The sequence below is a fragment of the Dasypus novemcinctus genome, chromosome 19, assembly GCF_030445035.2.
Source record: "Dasypus novemcinctus isolate mDasNov1 chromosome 19, mDasNov1.1.hap2, whole genome shotgun sequence".
Taxonomy (NCBI): domain Eukaryota; kingdom Metazoa; phylum Chordata; class Mammalia; order Cingulata; family Dasypodidae; genus Dasypus; species Dasypus novemcinctus.
Genome location: NC_080691.1, coordinates 47,715,971 through 47,734,564, shown reverse-complemented (window position 1 = coordinate 47,734,564; position 18,594 = coordinate 47,715,971). Strand labels below are relative to the sequence as shown.

The window sequence follows — 18,594 nt, the reverse complement described above, 5'->3', positions numbered from 1 at the left end:
GGGATTTAGCCCCGTCTACAGCTGATAGTGCAAGAAGCTGGGGCCACGGAGCATGAAGAGCTACAGGAAGGCTGGACTCCCTTGGTGGGCGTCAGCAGCCATCGTGCTCCAACACATGGCAACAGACTTTGGTGAAGGAAGCAACTTACACTTTAAGGCATGGTAACTGTAAGCTTCTACCCCAAATAAATACCCTTTATAAAAGCCAACTGATTTCTGGTATTCTACATCAGCATCCCTTTGGCTGACTAAAATAGTGACTGTCACAATAAAGCAAATCACATGAAATTTTTGGTTTCCCAGAGTATAGAAAAGTAATGGTCACATTCTACCGTAGTCTACTACATGTACAATAGCACGATATCTGAAAAAACCATGAACACACCATAACAAAAATGTGATACAGAGACATGAAGTGAGCATATGCCTTTGGAAAAATGGCACCCACAGACTTGCCCAACGCAGGGTCACCACAAACTTTCAGTTTGTAAAAATGCGCAATACCTGCACGCACGATGCGCAATAAAACAAGTTACGCCTACATTCAAATGTGTTTAAAACGGGAAATGTATTTATGTTACCACGATAAATTTTAAAAAAACTAAAAGGCAGGTATCTGCAACTTACTCTCCAATCATTTGGCGTAAAATGTGTGCACACACTGGGAAGCAGCTGTGGCTCATTCAGTTGGGCTCCCATCTACCATATGGGAGGCCCTGGGTTCGCGTCCCAGGGCCTCCTTGTGAAGGCAGGCTCACCTGTATGCTGCGGAGTGCTGCCAGGCCTGCAAGTGCCGCGGAGTGCCACCTGGCCCGCAAGCTCCATGGAGAGCTGACTCAGCAAGGTGATGCAACAAAAAAAGGAGACAAGTAAAAAAAACACACGGAAGAGCGCACAGCGAATAGACACAGAGAGCAGACAGCAAGCAAGCCGCAAGGGGGGGGAGTAAAAAAAAAAAACCACGTGAGCGCACACATACATGTGTATAAGAGAGAAAAAGAGATAAGGAAAATGTGGCAAAGCATTATACTAGGTATATGTGGGTGAAGGGCACGCGGGAGTTCTTTGTCCTGTCCGTGCAACTCTTCTGAAAGTTTAAAATGATTAAAAAAGCAAACAAGTGTGCTGATACCATTTCAGCCAGAACCCCAAATCCTGAGAAGATGCCATTAACCAGTGAGTCCCCACCGGAAGGGGTACAGGCATGGTTTGGGTCAGGCTTTAGGAACTGCTGGGCAGGGTTCATGAATCTACTCAGCCCAGGACGGGCGGAAGCACAAAGCTGGGGATCCTGAGGCTGGCTGACCCCTGCTGTGCCAGTCTCTAGGGGAGAGGGCAGGGATGGTGTCCATCTGTCCTTGGGGAAATCCCCGGCACTCAGCATGCAGTTCCTGAGCAGTCGCTTCCAGCTGTGGCCCAATTCGCCCTTTTCCCGTCTTCCTGTTTCAACATCTGACCTGTGAAGGAAGCTCAAGGGCACCAGAGGAAACTTTACAAACTTAAAAAAAAGTTTCTGAGCGATTTCAGAATATCATTTGGGGAAAGACAGTACTGGCTCTGGTTTCTTTCCAACAACGCCCTTCTCCAGTTCGCAGGAAGGTTCCAGGCTGAGGCATGTTGACTGGGTTTCGGCCTGCGGATCCATTACGCAGGGAGAGACACGGGGGCTCCAAAGGCCGGGGCACCCCCACCTCTCGTGCTCTCTGGCTGTTGGAAAAGGGCTCCCGGTGCCAAGGAGCTGAAAAAATAACAGGCATTTGATGCATCTGCAGCTTTGGGCAGCGTTGGGAGGGGGCCGCAGACAGGAAAGCCACACCTTGGAGCAGAACGCTGTGTCCCAAGCAGCAGCCAAGGCCGGGGCTGGGAGGCAGCGCCAGCTCAGCTGGGCGGCCCAGCAGGGACAGAGCTTTCCAGGACCAGCCCAGGAAGGCCCAAGGCTGAATCCAACCCACTGGGTTCAAACCAGTGGACCCATCACACAAGGAAAATCATCCTCAGCGGGGACGCAGCCTCGCATCTCCACGAACCCTGGGTGGGCTTCTTTCCTTGGCTACGGAGGAGGCTCCAGGTGTGCAGGAGGCCCAGGTAAATCTTGGAACCAGAAGGAAGGGGATCTCAGAGGTGGAACCCCGCCACACTGGCTTGCCCAGCTCCCGCCTCTGAAAGATACTTCCAGAACAAGGCGTTCGCAGTGCTGCCTCTTGGCTGTGCAGCTCTGACAGCTGCAGGGCCCTTATACCCAGACCCTTCCCCTGCAACCTCCGCCTAAAGCAGAAGAGTGGCTATCCACTTAGACCCGCAAAGGAGAGGCGGCTGCTTTCAGGTAACACAGAACCTCCTGCGTTAGAAACACCGACCCAGCAGCCCCAGCCCACCACACCTGCCAACTTTTCTTCTTCATCCTCAGGTCCTGTAGCTGTTTTTTTTTTCTTCTTCCTCTTGGACAAGTTCTAGGTTATGCGCGCCTGGGTTCAATGTGGCACTTGAAGGCAACAACTGTCCCAGTTAGAAGATGAGTGACCCCCCACATCTGAATGCTAGAGCTTATGGAGCCCTGTGGATTTTGTTTAAAAAGCAGCATCCTTGGCCCTTCTTGGCTCCTGGGGCCAGCAAACGTCCAGAGAGGCCCTGTGACCTGCATTATTGGCAGGCCCGACCCGGCCTGTGCCTGCCACCGTCCCCTGGGACCTCAACTGGATCCTACGGTTGCCTGTGCTGAACGGATTCGTGGTCAACGTTGGCCCCTTGGGACCTTTCAGAATCCTCATCTGCCACCCACTGCCCCCTGTCCCTTCTGGTTTTATGGCACCTGAAAGCCAGAGGCAGAGGAAAAGCACCCTTCTTGGAGAAAGACAAACTAGGGTTAAAAAGTCCCAGACAGATACAGAGAGCAGACAATGGGGGGGACAGGGAGAGAAATAAATAAAATAAAACTTAAAAAAAAAAAAAAAAAGGTCCCAGACAGGAGCAGGTGTAGCTCAGTGGTTGAGCACTGGCTTTGCATATATGAGGTCCCAGGTTCAATCCCTGGTACTTCCTAAAAAAAAAAGTCCCAGGGAAACGGACTTGGCCCAGTGGTTAGGGCGTCCGTCTACTACATGGGAGGCCCGCGGTTCAAGCCCCGGGCCTCCTTGACCCGTGTGGAGCTGGCCCACGCGCAGTGCTGATGCGCGCAAGGAGTGCCGTGCCACCTAGGGGTGTCCCCCGCGTAGGGGAGCCCCACGCGCAAGGAGTGCGCCCATAAGGAGAGCCGCCCAGCGCGAAAGAAAGTGCAGCCTGCCCAAGAATGGCACAGCCCACACTTCCCGTGCCGCTGACGACAACAGAAGTGGACAAAGAAACAAGATGCAGCAAATAGACACAGAGAACAGACAATGGGGGGAGGGGGGGAATTAAATAAATAAATCTTAAAAAAAAAAAAAAAAAAAAAAGTCCCAGATCTCAGGAACAGCCTGAATGCCCGCTGTATAGTGTATGTTTTCAAGAGATTGTGGTAGAGCCGCCTGACAGATGATTTATTACTCAGCGCCCCAAATAAGTGAAAATGTATCATGGAACAATATGGATGATGCTTTGCAGTAAAACACTCAATGCAAAAAACCAGCCCCGAAAGGTATATATATATTTGGATGTCATCTTTAGAAAGTACAAAACAATGAAAGCACTTAAAAACAGTAACCTTAAAAAAAAAAGTCCCATGCATAATACTTGGCCTTTCTCGGCCTCTTCACCTGCAAAGTAGTGACGCCGGCACCTGCATGGCGGGGCCTGCCTTAGATCAGGTGAGACGGTGGCATGCGCCAACTCCCTGGCCCCCAAACACATGCCTCCCGCTTCTCCCCCGTAGCCTGGGCTGGTCCATGGTCCTGCTATAAACCAACCCATTCCTGCGTTTTTCAAGCCCTGGTTTCTACAAGGCAAGAGGACGTCGCCGTGAAAGTATCTCGCATTAACTTTGACCTTCCTTTGGTTCCTGAGGATAATTTCCCAATTACTTTGATTTTTTTTTTTAGGAGGTACCAGGGATTGAACCCAGGACCTTGTACATGGGAAGGAGGTGCTCAACCACCGAGCTATATCCATTCCCCTACTTTGATTTTTATGGCCCGAGTCTCTCCTCCCCACACCATTTTTTAACTCTCCCAGTGACCTGAGAGCCTCTAATTCAGACAACCACCCAAACGGAACACAGTACAATAAAACCCCTCTTTGTTTCCACCTGTGTGTGCCCCTCCAGACCCTGCCCAACCCCTTGGTCTCCTCTGCCCATGCCCGACTCCTGCTCTCCTAAGCAGCAGCATCTTCTTGGCCTCAAGTCTGGAACTGGAAACTTTAGAAAAACGGCGTGGAGAAGGGCACTGGGAAAGAAGCCGCCCACTGGTCAGGGGCTGGGTGAAACGTGCCTCTGACTCGCTCCCGCCTCTCTTGCTCCTGGCCCCTGCCCTTCGAGCTCTGAGGCATCGAGGCACACCCGACTCTGGCTGCCGAACCCAGCAGCCCCGCCCAGCCACTCCCCACACCCAAGCCCCCAGCACCAGCCCAAGGCCCTCACCAGCTTCTGGAAGAGGTCGCCCACCCTCTGCTGGTGGCCCCACTGCTGCACACGGGGGAGGAGCCCATCGTAGAACTCCTTGTGGATCTCGTAGAGCTCAGGCACTTTGAAGAAGATGGTCTCGATCTGCTGATTCGTCAGCACTGGCTGGGAGGTGGTGGCTGCGGCTTTCAAAGGCTTCATGGGCTGGAAGAGGGGCCCAGGTGACAGAGACCAGGTGAGGGGTCAGGTGAGGGGCCCAGGTGAGAGAGCCCAGGTGAGGGGGACAGTGAAGGGAACAGGTGAGAAAGCCCAAGTGAAAGAACACAGGGGACCCAGGTGGGAGGGACAGGTAAGACAGCTCACCATTATCAGGTGTATGGCATAGCCATAGGTAAGCATGGTTATGTGACAAACATGCTTTAATTTTAAAATCCCACTAAGATAAAAAGAACTGACAGCGGGGACTTGAGCAGATGTTTGTATATACATGCTCACAGTAGCATTAATCACAAAAGCCAAAACAAGGAAACATCGTTAAGTGTCCCTCAAAAGATGGCTGGATAAACAAAATGTGGTCTTGTCATATAATGGAATATTATTCAGCCATAAAAAAAGGAATTCTGACCAAGGAACCAAGAAAGTCTACAACAGCAAGCAGGAGAATCCCATCCATCAGTCATGTGGAATCTAAGCCCCCCTCAATTTAGAGGTGGAGGGGGCATCACCATCCCAGGGTCCTCTGGATGGAGAAATAAAATATGGATTAGAGTGGACTTACTGGTATTCTACTATAGAATTATTGTGACTCTAGCAATGGAAGAAATTGTGTCATTGATGTGGAGACAGTGGCCACAGCAGTTGCTGAAGGCAGGGAGAGGGAAGAAAAGGTGTGATATGGGGGCATTTTCAGGACTTGGGAATTGTCCTGAATGATACTGCAGGGACAGACAAAGGACTATATATTTTGCCATAACCCAATGAATGGACCGGCAGAGACTGTAAAATGCAATGTAAACTATAATCCACGCTTAGTGGCAATGCTCCAGAATGTATTCATCAAATGCAATGAATGTACCACACTAATGAAAGACGTTGTTGATGTGGAAGGAGGGAGAGTGTGGGGAGTGGGGCATATGGGAATCTCATATTTTTCCATGTGAAAAAAAAAAAAGGAATTCCAATACATGATACTATATGGATGAACCTTGAAAACATGCTAGATGAAATCAGCCAGTCACAAAAGAACAAATATTGTATGACTCCCCTTACAGGGAAAGTCATAGAGACAGAAAGCAGATCAACTGTTATTATGGGTTGGGTGGAGGGGTAATGGGGAGCTGTTGCCTAATGCAGACAGAGTTGCTATTTGGGGTGATGAAGAAGTTGGGGTAATGGACTGGTGGTGATGTCAGCACAACACTGGGAATGTCATCAATGGGCCTGAATTAAAAATGGTCAGAATGGCCCGTTTTATATTATATATCCAAGTCACAACGATAGTTTTTTCTTTTTTCAAATCCCATCAAAGGTAAAACTTAAAAGCAGCTGGATTTGGCAGCTGCGTGGGTCTCCACTGCCCACCGCTCCCCTGACGGAGGGCAGCTTGGACCCACCAGCCCAGGCTGCATGCCCGCACACTCTGCCCAGCCCCTGCGCCCTCCTCACCAGCAGCAGCGCCTCCAGGTGGCTCAGGTAAGTTTCCTCGCTGGCCAGGATTCCAGACAGGACCCATTTTCTCATCTCCAAGCCCTTTTCCAAGTCCAGCTCACTCTGCGGGAGAAAGAGAGGGAAATCAGACCCAGGAAATCAGCTTGGGGCCAGGGGGAGGTGGCTCGGAGGGGAGGGACATCCTGGAAGAACTCCCAACGGGCTTCCGACACTTACTCGGCTGGAGGGTCATCCGGCAGAGCCGAGGGCCACCGGGCTCTCGGCACCCTGGGAGAAGGGACGTGAGAAGCTGGGTGCTGAACCGGAGGGGGCCTGGCCTCCGTCCACACCTCTACCGGTGACCAGGGAGTGGCTGCGCCACAGAGCCCAGGAGGAGGCGGGGAAGCCGGGAGGGCAGCCTGGAAGAGGAGGAGTCGAGGGGCGTGGGGGCCCACTGCCCGGCTGTGACAACCTGCCGTCACCCCTGCCTCGCCCTGCTGCCTGCGTCACCTGCAGTGGCTCTTTGGCTGCTGTTGACCTTTGGACTGACACAGGGCTTCGACCCCGGCAGCACCGCCTCCCCCTGCAGGGCCCTCCCAGCCTCGGGGAGCAGGATCTCCGGCTGCGAGAGCCTACCCAGGAGGAAACTGGCTCCCTGGCTCACGATCTTCACTGGACTCTGCGACTATGTGGGCTTGGCTTGCGGGGACCCTCTCGGGGGCCGATCAGTTCAAGGCCCCCTTTTCCCCTTCAAAACCCCGGCTAAAAGTCGTGGTGGACTCTGCTGCCCGTGCCTCGAACTGCTGGATGTCAGAGTGGGAACGGAGCCCCTACACCTGGAGACCAGGTGTTCCAATTCCAACTGAGCTCAGGACACCAAAGGCAACGAGAACCGCCATTGCCCGTCCTGGTCACCATCTCCACCTGCTCCCCAGCCACTGGCAAAGCAGGGCAAGCCTGCGCATCAGCTGTGCACCGGGCTGAGCTGCTCTCCCTCAGCCCTGCCCTGCGCTAACCTGGAATCAGAGGGTGGGGCGGGTGTGTGGAGCAGCCTGGCTTCCAGGGAGGGTGACTGGCAGCCCCACCCTCTTCTTCCCTCACTTTCCCAGCCCGCAGGCAAATGCCAGACAAGCCCATGGTGAGGCCACGGGAGCTAGAGTGGGGGCACATCTGGAGCTGGAGTGGGGGCACTGCCGGTAACTCGATTTTCCGAACCACTCTAGCAAAATCATTGACTCTAAAGCAGTCTCAGCGCCTCTGACACTTGATATTTGGGCAATTCTTTGGGGATGGGGGTCGTCCCGTGCATTGCAGGGCACTGAGCTGATGCCAGCAGTAGCCTCCCGCTCAGATGTGACAACCAAAATGTCTCCAGACATGAGCAGGTCCCCCATGGGCAGAGCTGCCCCTGCACGAGGAAGGCAGGGTGATGGGGAGGGGCCTGACCAAGGCCAGCTCGGGCCTCACGGAGTCTGCGGAGTCTGGGGTCAGGGACACGTGTGGCCCCTTGGGTTCCTTGCCTCACTCTGCCATCCCTTCCACTTCTCCTGCCTGGTGGGGATAGGGGGGCTCTCATGGCATAGACATCAGGGTACGGGGCAGCAGAGACAGACAACCCCCCCCCAGGTGCTTCTCCTTTTGGGGTTCCTGGGGTTTGTACCACGTCCTCACTCCGTCAGTTGCTCCCCCATCCAAAAAGCCTTTCGTGAGGGAAGTGGATTTGGCCCAACAGATAGGGCATCCGCCTACCACATGGGAGGTCCAGGGTTCAAAGCCAGGGCCTCCTGACCCGTGTGATGAGCTGACGATGCGCAATGCTGATATGCGCAAGGAGTGCCATGCCACGCAGGGGTGTCCCCCACATAGGGGAGCCCCACGTGCAAGGAGTGCACCCTGTAAGGAGAGCCGCCCCATGTGAAAAAAAGTGCACCTTGCCTAGGAATGGTGCCACCCACACAGAGAGCTGACAGAACAAGATGACGCAACAAAAAGAGACACAGATTCCGGGTGCTGCTGACAAGAATACAAGCGGACACAGAAGAACACACAGTGAATGGACACAGAGAGCAGACAACTGGGGGGGGCTGGTGGGCAGGGAAAGGGAGAGGGGAAAAAAAAAACCTTTCATGGACCACTGTTTTGCACTGGGAATCTTTCAAGTGTGTGTACATGTGCATGCAAGTGTGAGTGTGTGTGAGGGAGTGGGTGAGAGTGTGTGTGCATGTGTGAGTGGGTACGTGAGAATGTGCCCACACACGTGTGAAAGAGTGCATGGATGAGTGTGACAATGAGTGTGCACGCACACGTACGCATGTATGTGCGGACATGTGTGCTTGTGCGTATATGTATGTGAAGTATGCGTGTGAGTGTGAGTGCATGTGAGAAAGTACATGCATGTGAACACAGGTATGTGGATATGCATGTGTTTGAGTGTGCACACACATGCGTAGGGGCACAGCCATCAAGACGGTGGCTATGAGACACTCCAGGGATATGCCATGTGGCCCCATGGGCTGTGCAGCCAGCCCCGAGGCAGCAGCCTCCAGGGCAGGGCCATGTGGCGCCTCGCACGGCAGCTGGAATGCAGAGATGCATGATTAAGATCCATTGCAGAAACAAAGCCATGAGTGGATCTGGGAGAGTTGGCTGGGTCCGCGCTTTGGCCACAGCTTCACAAAGTTCTGTGGTCTCCGTCGGGGTCTTGGTGCCCTCGACTGTGAGCTGGGCACTCCCCAGCCACCTGGGGCTGCCAGTTCCAACTATGCTCCCCTGCCTGCAACAGCTCTTGGGTTCAGCAAATCCACCGTGCAAGGTGCACAAGCGGAGCCACCCAGGACGCCTCCTACAGCCCATTGCAGCCACGGCAATAGAAGCCCTCACTGACAGATGCTGCTTGCACCCAGGTGGGGGACGAAGGTGAAGGGATTGGGCAGGGACCCCTGGAAGGGGCAGTCACCTACCCAGCCCTGCTGCGCCTCCACCCCGGCCCTGCTTCAGTTTTGAAGGACAGCTGAACATCCAGTAGGATTTGCAAACTGGAGACAAACTGAATTAGACCGACACTCATCAATATACACATTTACATGTCAGCATCGTACACATAATACAATCACACACTGAACTCCATGTCCTTTTAGCAGAAATGTCCATACAGCTCTAATATGAGATGACGGTGTATACTGCAAAATAAACTGTATAGACATTAAAACTGGAATTAGGAGCTTGGTGAGATCTGTCAGGATCTGGCAAACCTTTCAGGAGGTTCTTTGGTGCCTGATTCTTTCAGTTGTTGGGGTATCAGAAAAATCTAGTTCCCATATGGAAGCTTTACGCATATTTGTAAGCCACATGGAATAGATGCTTTGACTTACGTGAAAAAAATTACGGTCTTTGCACAATCACTGTAATTTCTCCTTTGGCACACTTTTTTAAAAAGCAAGAAAGAAAACAATGCTCTGGCTATTCTGAGTCCAGGAGGGGGCTGGTGGGGCCCGGGGACGGCCCCACCCAGCCGGAGGGACCAGTGCCCGCACGTGCATGGGTGAGAGCGCCATGCCTCCTTCCAACCCGCACGGCCTGGAAAGCCAGGAGGAAAACAGCTCAGGCAGGATGGCGCCGCTGAGACCTGTTCTCCCCATTCCAAAGGGCGCGGCTGGTTCCAGGGAGCGTCTAGTCTAGCGGGTGGAATGCGCTGGGCGGAGGGGAGGTCCAGGAGGAATCCTCCGTGGAACCAGCCATTGGGTGCTGGGGGTAGAGGGACGGCCGGCAGCCAGCCGACTCTTAACTCGCAGCAGAGGGGCCGGGCGGGAAGGAGCACAGAAGAAGGAAAGGGCAGGGTTCGGGCGAGGGTTATTTATATCCCTACATGGCACACGTGCCAGCCTTGGGAGGAAGAGCCAGAGCCTCCAGGCGTGGGGAACCAGCTGGGGAGGGAGCCGGGACAGAAAGGGCAACTGGAGCAGAAAGAAGCAGCAAAGAAGGAAAAGCTCCTACTAAGGGCAGGGCAGGGAGGACAGAGGAGTGGGCAAGGGAGGGGGCCAGGGGAAAGAGCAGTGAGCACAACACCCGGCTCGAGACAAGGAAACAAGCAACAAAGAACGGACCAAAATGAACGGGGGGGAGGGGGGGCCTCAAGCAGTTGAGCGCCTGCTTCTCATGTCGAGATCCCAGGCTCAATGCCCAGTACCTCCCCAGAACAAATAAAAACAACCCAATGGAAAAATCATCTCTCACTGGTGAGTGGCTGTAGCTCAGTGGTTTGAGCAGCTACCTCCTAAAAAAGAAAACAAAAAGTGATCTGGGCTTAGGAAAACCTGGGGGAACAGGGATTCTGCCTTCTCCAGGAGATAATACCCCTGGCCCTCAAGACCAAGCTCCCTTCGCTGTGAGCGCCAGGAAGCAGGAGCCGTGATATCTTCAAGTCAAAGACCCAAAAGAAGAAGTCCAACCACACGGCTGGCAGTGAAAGTCAGAGCTTAGCGCGGTCAGACGAAACACATACCCCAATCTTTACACGTTCTACACCTTAATCTGCATTCCCGTGGCTGTGAACCCATGGTAAATAGGACCCCTTGAAGGTGTTACTGTAAATTAAGGTGTGGCCCAACTGAATGAGTGGGGTCGGGTAATCTGGATTACTGGAAGCCTTTAAAAGAGAAAGGAACCAGACACCGGAGTGAGAGACGGTCACAGGGGGAAAGCTGGAAGTCCGCGGGAACCCCGCGGGAACCCAGGGGAGAAAGGAGGGGCCATCACCACCTGACGGGAAAGACAAGGCATCCCACGAAACCCGGACCTGTCAGTGCCTTCGTGTGGCCTTCTGGCCTCTGAAACCACGAGTCAGTAAATTCCTGTTTTTAAACCACCCCACTGTGTGGTATAGGTGACAGCGGCTAAGGCAGAACTAAAACGGTCAGGCTGTGCCCTCATCCCAGGCAGCGAAGGGCACTCACCCAGAAGGCAGACGGTCACGACAAAGGCCGCGAGACAAAATGCCGCGGCCCTCTCAAATCACAGTTCCGTCTCGCCCAAACACCTCCTGACACCCCATCTGGCCAGGTGGAGAGTCAGGTCTTGGAGACACCTTGGCAAGCCGACACGTGCGGCCACTTGCCGTGGACATAATGGGAGAAATGTCTGGGGGTTCCCGTGGGGGCCAAAGGGGTGGGGAGGCAGGGGAAGGTGCAGACCAGGACCTGGGGAGGTACCGTTGGAGATGAGGCCCCACTGAAACGGGTGCTGAATGGTGAGAATGCTCATTCAAGGTCCTGCAGGTGACGGTCTGAAGGCGGGGGTGGGAAGAAGAAGAGCCCAACAGGGCCCTAGAGCCGGGAGAGGGAGGATCGGCTTCCGCGTGGGGCCACAAAGCAAGGACTTGCCGGTGAAGAAAGCCCCCGGGACGCTGTGGACAGGTTCGACCCATCCCGAATTCAGCACTCAAGGCCAGCCCGTCACCTGATCTCTTTCTCTCACCTGATCTCTTTCTCGAGAAGGAGGAAGCCAGGAGATGGATTGGGCAAGGCCAGGGTGGGGGGGGTGGGGGGGGTGGCGGGAGGGAAAGAGCATAAGCATCAGAAAGCTTTCCGAGATCGCAGCCTGGGGGCCTCGAGCGGGTTCCTCACCTTTCTGAACCTCAGTTTCCTAATCTGGAAAACGGGGTAACTGGACATCAGGACGAGAAGCAGCAAGCAGGGGCCCGCGCGCTGTAGGAATGCAACACACACCACTTTCCTCGCCCTCAGGAATGTTTCCGCCGGGAGCTCTCCCAACCCTGAGCTCTTCCCGAAATCACCAGGCGCAAATAAGGAGTGTTTCTGTGTTTAGAGCCGGCCCTGAGAAAGAAGTAACTGCGGATCTTTCTTGCAGAAATGGGGGCAAGCATAGCTTTCTCTTGCTTGTTTCTCTCTCTCGCTTGCTTTTTTTTTCTTTTAGGAGGTTCTGGGGATCGAACCCAGGACCTTGTACACACGAAGCAGGTGCTCAACCACTGAGTTATACCTGGTACCTGCTCCATTCTCTTTTTTTTTTTTTTAAAGATTTATTTATTTAATTTCCCCTCCTCCCCCGGTTGTCTGTTCTCTGTGTCTGTTTGTTGCGTCTTGTTTCTTTGTCCGCTTCTGTTGTCGTCAGCGGCACGGGAAGTGTGAGCGGCGCCATTCTTGGGCAGGCTGCACTTTTCTTTCGCGCTGGGCGGCTCTCCTTACGGGTGCACTCCTTGCGCTTGGGGCTCCCCTACGCGGGGGACACCCCTGCGTGGCGCGGCACTCTTTGCGCGCATCAGCACTGCGCACGGGCCAGCTCCACACGGGTCAAGGAGGCCCGGGGTTTGAATCGTGGACCTCCCATATGGTAGACGGACACCCTAACCACTGGGCCAAGTCCGTTTCCCAATTCTCTCTTTTTTTAAGTAGGTACCAGGGATTGAATCTGGGACTTTGTACATGGGAGGCAGGTACTCAACCACTGACTACAGCTGTTCCCACCCCCTCTTTTTTTAAAAGATTATTTATTTTATTTATTTCTCTCCCATCCCCCGCCCCAGTTGTCTGCTCTCTGTGTCCATTCGCTGTGTGTTCTTCTGTGACTGCTTCTATTCTTGTCAGCGGCATGGGGAATCTGTGTCTCTTTGTTGCGTCATCTTGCTGTGTCAGTTCTCCGTGTGTGCGGTGCCATTCCTGGGCAGGCTGCACTTTTTTGTGCTGGGCGGTTCTCCATATGGGGTGCACTCCTTACGCGTGGGGTTCCCCTATGCGGGGGACACCCCTGCGTGGCACAGCACTTCTTGCGCGCATTGGCACTGCACGTGGGTCAGCTCCACACGGGTCAAGGAGGCTCTGGGTTTGAACCACGGACCTCCCATGTGGTAGGCGGACGTTCTACCCGTTGAGCCAAGTCCGCTTCCCCCCTCTCTTTTTAATTAGAGTAGTTGCTGACAGAGAAATCATACAGGAAGTACAGAGTTCCCATACCTATAAACCCCTCAACACACATGCACAGTTTTCACTTATTGGCATTTTGCTTTAGTGTGGTACTTTGTTACTATTGATGAATCAGTATTATTATATTTATATTAGTGAGAGTCCCTAGTTGATTTTCGAGTTCACTCTTTGTGCTGTAAGGTCTGCATTTTTACTTTTGTTCTCTCTCTCAGTTAAAACCCAGGGTGGAACGACACAGAAACGAGCTAAGCAGAAGGGGAAGGCCCAGCTGGACTCTGCCTACAGGTGTTTGCAATCGGGACGAAGGGACCAAAAAGGCAGAATGCACCGACCCACCCTGTGGCAGGGTCTCCTTCGGGGCTGTCTGGATGCCCACAGAGTGAGAAACCCGAGCAGTCAAGGGGTGGGCCTGAGGGGCCCTACAGACCCCATGGATACCCACCCCCCTGCCGGGGGCCCACCAAGGGCAGCCCTAGCCAGGCGTGAGGCCCGCCTAGGACCCTCCTCGGTAGGAAGCAGCTGTGACAACCCCAGGTTATGCTCCAATGTGAGGGGGGCAACCCCAGCCACGTGCCCTCGGGAAAGCCACTTCTCGGGACTTCAGTCTCCACATTTGTAAAGTGGAGGTGGTAATGACGCCAATTCCACAGGACCATGGATGAGGGTCATGTGAGACTCATGGGGGTTACCTCCTTTTGGTAAAAGGGGAGCCCCCGGAACACCACCCCAGCTCGGCACCTCTGGCAGCTCCTGCTGGCTTTAAAGGGGGCATTCGGGTATTCTGGGCCTCAAGGCCACATGTGCTGCCTGAGCCCTCCACGTTCAGTTACAAAGTGCTCCATGAATCTCCCTGCTCGGTGCACCCAGCAGGAAGCCTCTGTGTGTCGGATGGCTGTAGGGATGTTTTGGGGAGTTCCAAACCCCTGGCGGCCCCTCCACCTGCTTGCTACATGCCTCCCGGTCCAGTGACTGCATTTCAAGGGCCTCGGGGGTGCCGGCAGCTAACCAGAGCCCATCCCGTCCCGTCCCGTCTTGGGAGGTAGGTACACAGAAGGACTCACCCCCTTGGTGGACTCCAGCGCATCTCGGCCGCCCCGGCCCTTGCTGCCAAGCTGAGGGGAGGAAGAGGGCGAGTCATCGATGTAGGGGAGCCCATCCTGGTGCCGACCCTGCTCGTCGGCCCGGTCGGTGGTGCAGCTGTAGCCACCAGGCAGCGTTCCAAAGGAGGCATCTGCACAAAGCAAAGAAGTAACCTGTTAATGGCAAGGAGGGGGCCAGAGGGCCGTCTGCCCAAGCACCCATGTCCTGTTGGTCCACGCACCCGGGCTGCACCGTCCTCATCCCCCACGGGATGCTAGCCAGGACCTTGAGTTTACCAGGTCACCGCTGCAAATGACCACCTCCTCCACCTGCCCAGAGACCAGAAACGTGCAGAATGGATGAAACAGCAGCTCACGTCCCTAACAAGGGAGGCGCTGTTAGATGCCACCTGGCGTATGTCTGTCTCCTCTCAGGAGCGGGGCCTTAGCCATCACAGCAAGGTGGACTCCACATGCGAGCACTGAGCTGCCAGGGACGGTCCCCGCACACCTTGTCTGTGGGGATCAGACCCAACCAGGAACAGGCCCCAGGGACCAGATGCGGCAGCCTTCCTCCCACCTGACTCACAGCCCACCTCCAGCACAGAGGCCCGAAGCTTGCAACCTTCCCAGCTGGGACGTCAAAATCCCACACCGCAGTTACGTAAATGAACGTCTTTGTTCTCGGGGAAATGTTCGTGGAAGTATAGTACGTGTTCAAGGAGCGTGATGTACACAGCCTTCTTTGAAGTGTTCAGAAATCTGATGGATGAGTGGGTGGATAGATGGATGGACGAACGAAAAGACAAGCGATGGTAAGAGAAAAATGTTAAAATCGGTGGATCTGGGTATCTGACTGCGGAGTATGGGTTCTCTGTATTGGTTTTGTATTATCTTTGCAACTGTCCTGTGGGTATGCAGTTACTGCAACATAAAAAGTTTAAGAGAACTTTAAAAAGTCGTCTGCCTTGACCCCAATCAAAATGCCCCATTCCAAAGGAGGAGGTGACAGCGCAAAGACAGAGTGGGTTCATCCTACCAGAGACTCCCCAGGAAGCCCCACTGCTTTGCTTTCTGCTCTTTGGGACCATCTCATTACAGGGAAACAATCTTCATCCTAAAAGGCCCCTGGAAACCATCTTTCTTCCTCTCCAGGTTTTCCAAGCCTTTGGCTATTCTAGTTTCTCTGTGACCTTGTTGCAATTTGAGTTGTTCTAACACAATGAAGCCCTCACTGCAGGCATCAGCTGCTGTCCTGCTAGGGCCCAGGGGATTTCTGCGTGCTCATCCTGGTTTGACTACGTCACTTTCCCCAGGGCTCACCTGCAAAGCGGTCATGCCCCATTGCCACAGGCCAGTTTCATCCCCCAAGCCCTGGTCTGTTACAACTTCCACCACCAACACACTCACCCTGAGTTCTGTGTGCTGGTGCCCCCACCAGCCACCCAGGCCAGGTGGGCACAGGGCTGCCCGGAGGCTCTCAGAGCCCATCCGGCAATTTCATCTTGATGGTTAAGTTCATGTGTCAGCTTGGCTAGGCTCTATTGCCCAAGTGTTTAGTCAAATGCTGAGATGCTGCTGTGGTGGATTTCTGTAGATGGTATTAGCCTCTAAGGGAAGTTGACATGATGTAAAGGAGATATCCCTCCCTCATTTGGGTGGGCCTCATTCAATCAGCTGGAAGCCTAAGAGCACACACTGCCTTTTCCAGACAAAGAAAACAATTCTGTCTCAGGACATCAACATTGACCCTTGTCTGAGTTTCCAGCCCATGGGTCTCCCCAGTGGATTTTGGACTCAAGATTTCAACATCACTCTTAATGGAATTTTCGGCTGCTGACCCAACCTACAGATTTTGGACTTGCTAGCCTCCACAACTGTGTGAGTCAGTTTGTTAAAAAAAGTCTCTGTCTTTCAATCCATCCACTCACCTATCTATCCATCTCTATCTACCTATCTATCTAACATCCATCCAACCATCCACCTATCCATCCATCCATCTCTCCACCCATCTATCTATTCATCTAGCCATCTACCATCTATCTATCCACCTATATCTATCTATTGATCTGTAGCAGTTTGATATGGTTATGAATTCCAAAACAGATATTGGATTATATTTGTAATCTGGTCTGTACCTGGGCATGATTAAGTTAAGATTAGGGCTTTGATTGGGCCACATCATTAGGGCGTTGAGTCCCCACCACTTGGTAGGTGGGGACTCACAGATAAAAAGCATGGCAAAGGACAGAGTTGAGGGTTCTTAATATTGGAGTTTTGATGTTGATGTATGATGCTGAAGACTTAAGCTGGAGCCCCAGGGAAAGAGACAGAGCCGTTCACCTCATAGTCTACAGTTAACCTTGTGGAGAGAGGCAAAGCCTAGAGCGCCTCAGAGTCTACAGCTGACCTTGTGAAGAGAACAGAGGAGCTGAACCCAGAGGAACCCAGGAAGCCTGAACCCTCAAAGATGTCAGCAGCCGTCTTACTCCAACATGTGAAAATAGACTTTGGTGAGGGAAGTAACTTACACTTTATGGCCTGGTATCTGTAAGCTCCTACCCCAAATAAATACCCTTTATAAAAACCAACCAATTTCTGGTATTTTACATCAGTACCTCTTTGGCTAACTAACACCATCCATTGACCCATCAATCCATATGTGTATGTAATTATATTCTGTTGGTTCTGTTTCCTCTGGAGAACCATGACTATCACAGGTACCATTTTCAGTTCTTTCCCCATGGGTGGCCCAAGGAGTTCCCATGGCTAGAGGGACCAGGGTTCTCCACCACGCCCGGGCTCACTGCATTCTCAGCCCTGCCACGAACACACTGTGAGCAACTCCTCTACCTCCCTGCAGGATGCCCACCAGATGGCTAAGACTGTCACCTGCAACCTGGTTAATGGGACACCAAAGCCTGCCTCTGATGTGTGCCTTCTTTCCCAGCTTCTCACCTCTGTGTTCAATAGGACATGGTGGTCTCTGACAGGCATTCCCAGCCCCAGTTGCATGTCAGCATCACCTGGGGAGCCTAGAAAACATAGTGTAGCTGGACCGAGTACAAATCAACTGAATTAAAATCTCTGGGGATAACCTGAGCCCTGGTCATTGTGGAAGTTTTCCAGGGAAGAACAGGAGATTAAGGAAACAAGTCTGGTTTACCACAGAATCTAAAAGAATAAAATATCTAGGTATAAATTTAACCAAGGATATCCAAGACCTATATACTGAAAATGAAAAAATACTGCTGAAAGAAAAGATGACTTAAATGAATGGAAAGACATCCCGTGTCCATAAACTGGAGGATTTGATATTGTTAAGATGGCGATACTATCCAAAGTAATCTATGGATTCAAAATTCTAACAGCCTTTATTCCAGAAAAAGAAAAGCTGATCCTCAAAATCAGATGGAACTGCAAGGGGTCCTGAACAACCAGACCATCCTGAAAAAGAATAAAGTTGGAGGACTCACTTTCAGACTTTAAAACTTAATACAAAGCTACAGTAATCAAAGCAGTGTGGTAGTAGCATACAGAGAGGCACAGAAGCCAATGGAATAGAATTGAGAGTTCAAAAATCAACCCAGGGAAACGGATTTGGCCCAACAGACAGGGCATCCGCCTATCACATGGGAGGTCCAAGGTTCAAACCCAGGGCCTCCTGACCTGTGTGATGAGCTGGCCCACACGCAGTGCTGATGTACTCAAGGAGTGCCCTGCCACGCAGGGGTGTCCCCCGCATAGGGGAGCCCCACGTGCAGGGAGTGCACCCCATAAGGAGAGCCGCCCAGTGCGAAAGGGGTACAGCCTGCCCAGGAATGGTGCCGCTCACATGGAGAGCTGACACAAGATGATGCAACAAAAACGAGACACAAATTCTGGGTGCCGCTGACAGGAATACAAGCGGACACGGAAGAGTGCGCAGCGAATGGACACAGACAGCAGACAACTGGGGGTGTGGTGGGGAAGGGGAGAGAAATAAATAAAAAATAAATATTTAATTTTAAAAAATCAATCCATACAATTATGGTCATTTGATTTCAACAAGGGGGCCAAGACCATTCAATAGGGAAAGAACAATCTCTTCAGCTATCAGTGCCAGGGAAACAGGAAATTCACAAAAGAATGAAATTGGATCCTCACCTAATACCATATAAAAAAAATTAACTAAAAAATGGACCAATGACCTAAATATAAGAGCCAAAACCATAAACTGCTTAGAAAAAAACATAGGGGTAAATCTTCATGACACCAAAAGCACAAGCAACAAAAGAAAAAAATAAATTGGACTTTTCCAATTTAAAAACTTTTGTGCATCAAAGGACATGATCCAGAATGCAAAAAGACAATCTACAGAATGGGAGAAAATATTTGCAAACCATATAAAGGTCTA

The 18,594-nt window shown here is 52.5% G+C and overlaps 1 protein-coding gene across 1 annotated transcript in view; it reads right to left on the bottom strand.

The window, feature by feature from the left end:
* The window catches only part of BCR (BCR activator of RhoGEF and GTPase), a 143,506-nt gene that overhangs the window by 52,553 nt on the left and 72,359 nt on the right, over positions 1-18,594 (bottom strand). Inside the window, exons 2-4 of the mRNA XM_058281735.1 lie at positions 14,181-14,350; positions 6,200-6,304; positions 4,553-4,738 (exon numbers count right to left, since the gene is read on the bottom strand). Of these exons, the coding sequence (XP_058137718.1) occupies positions 4,553-4,738; positions 6,200-6,304; positions 14,181-14,350 (461 nt within the window). The remainder of the gene's footprint in view (positions 1-4,552; positions 4,739-6,199; positions 6,305-14,180; positions 14,351-18,594) is intronic.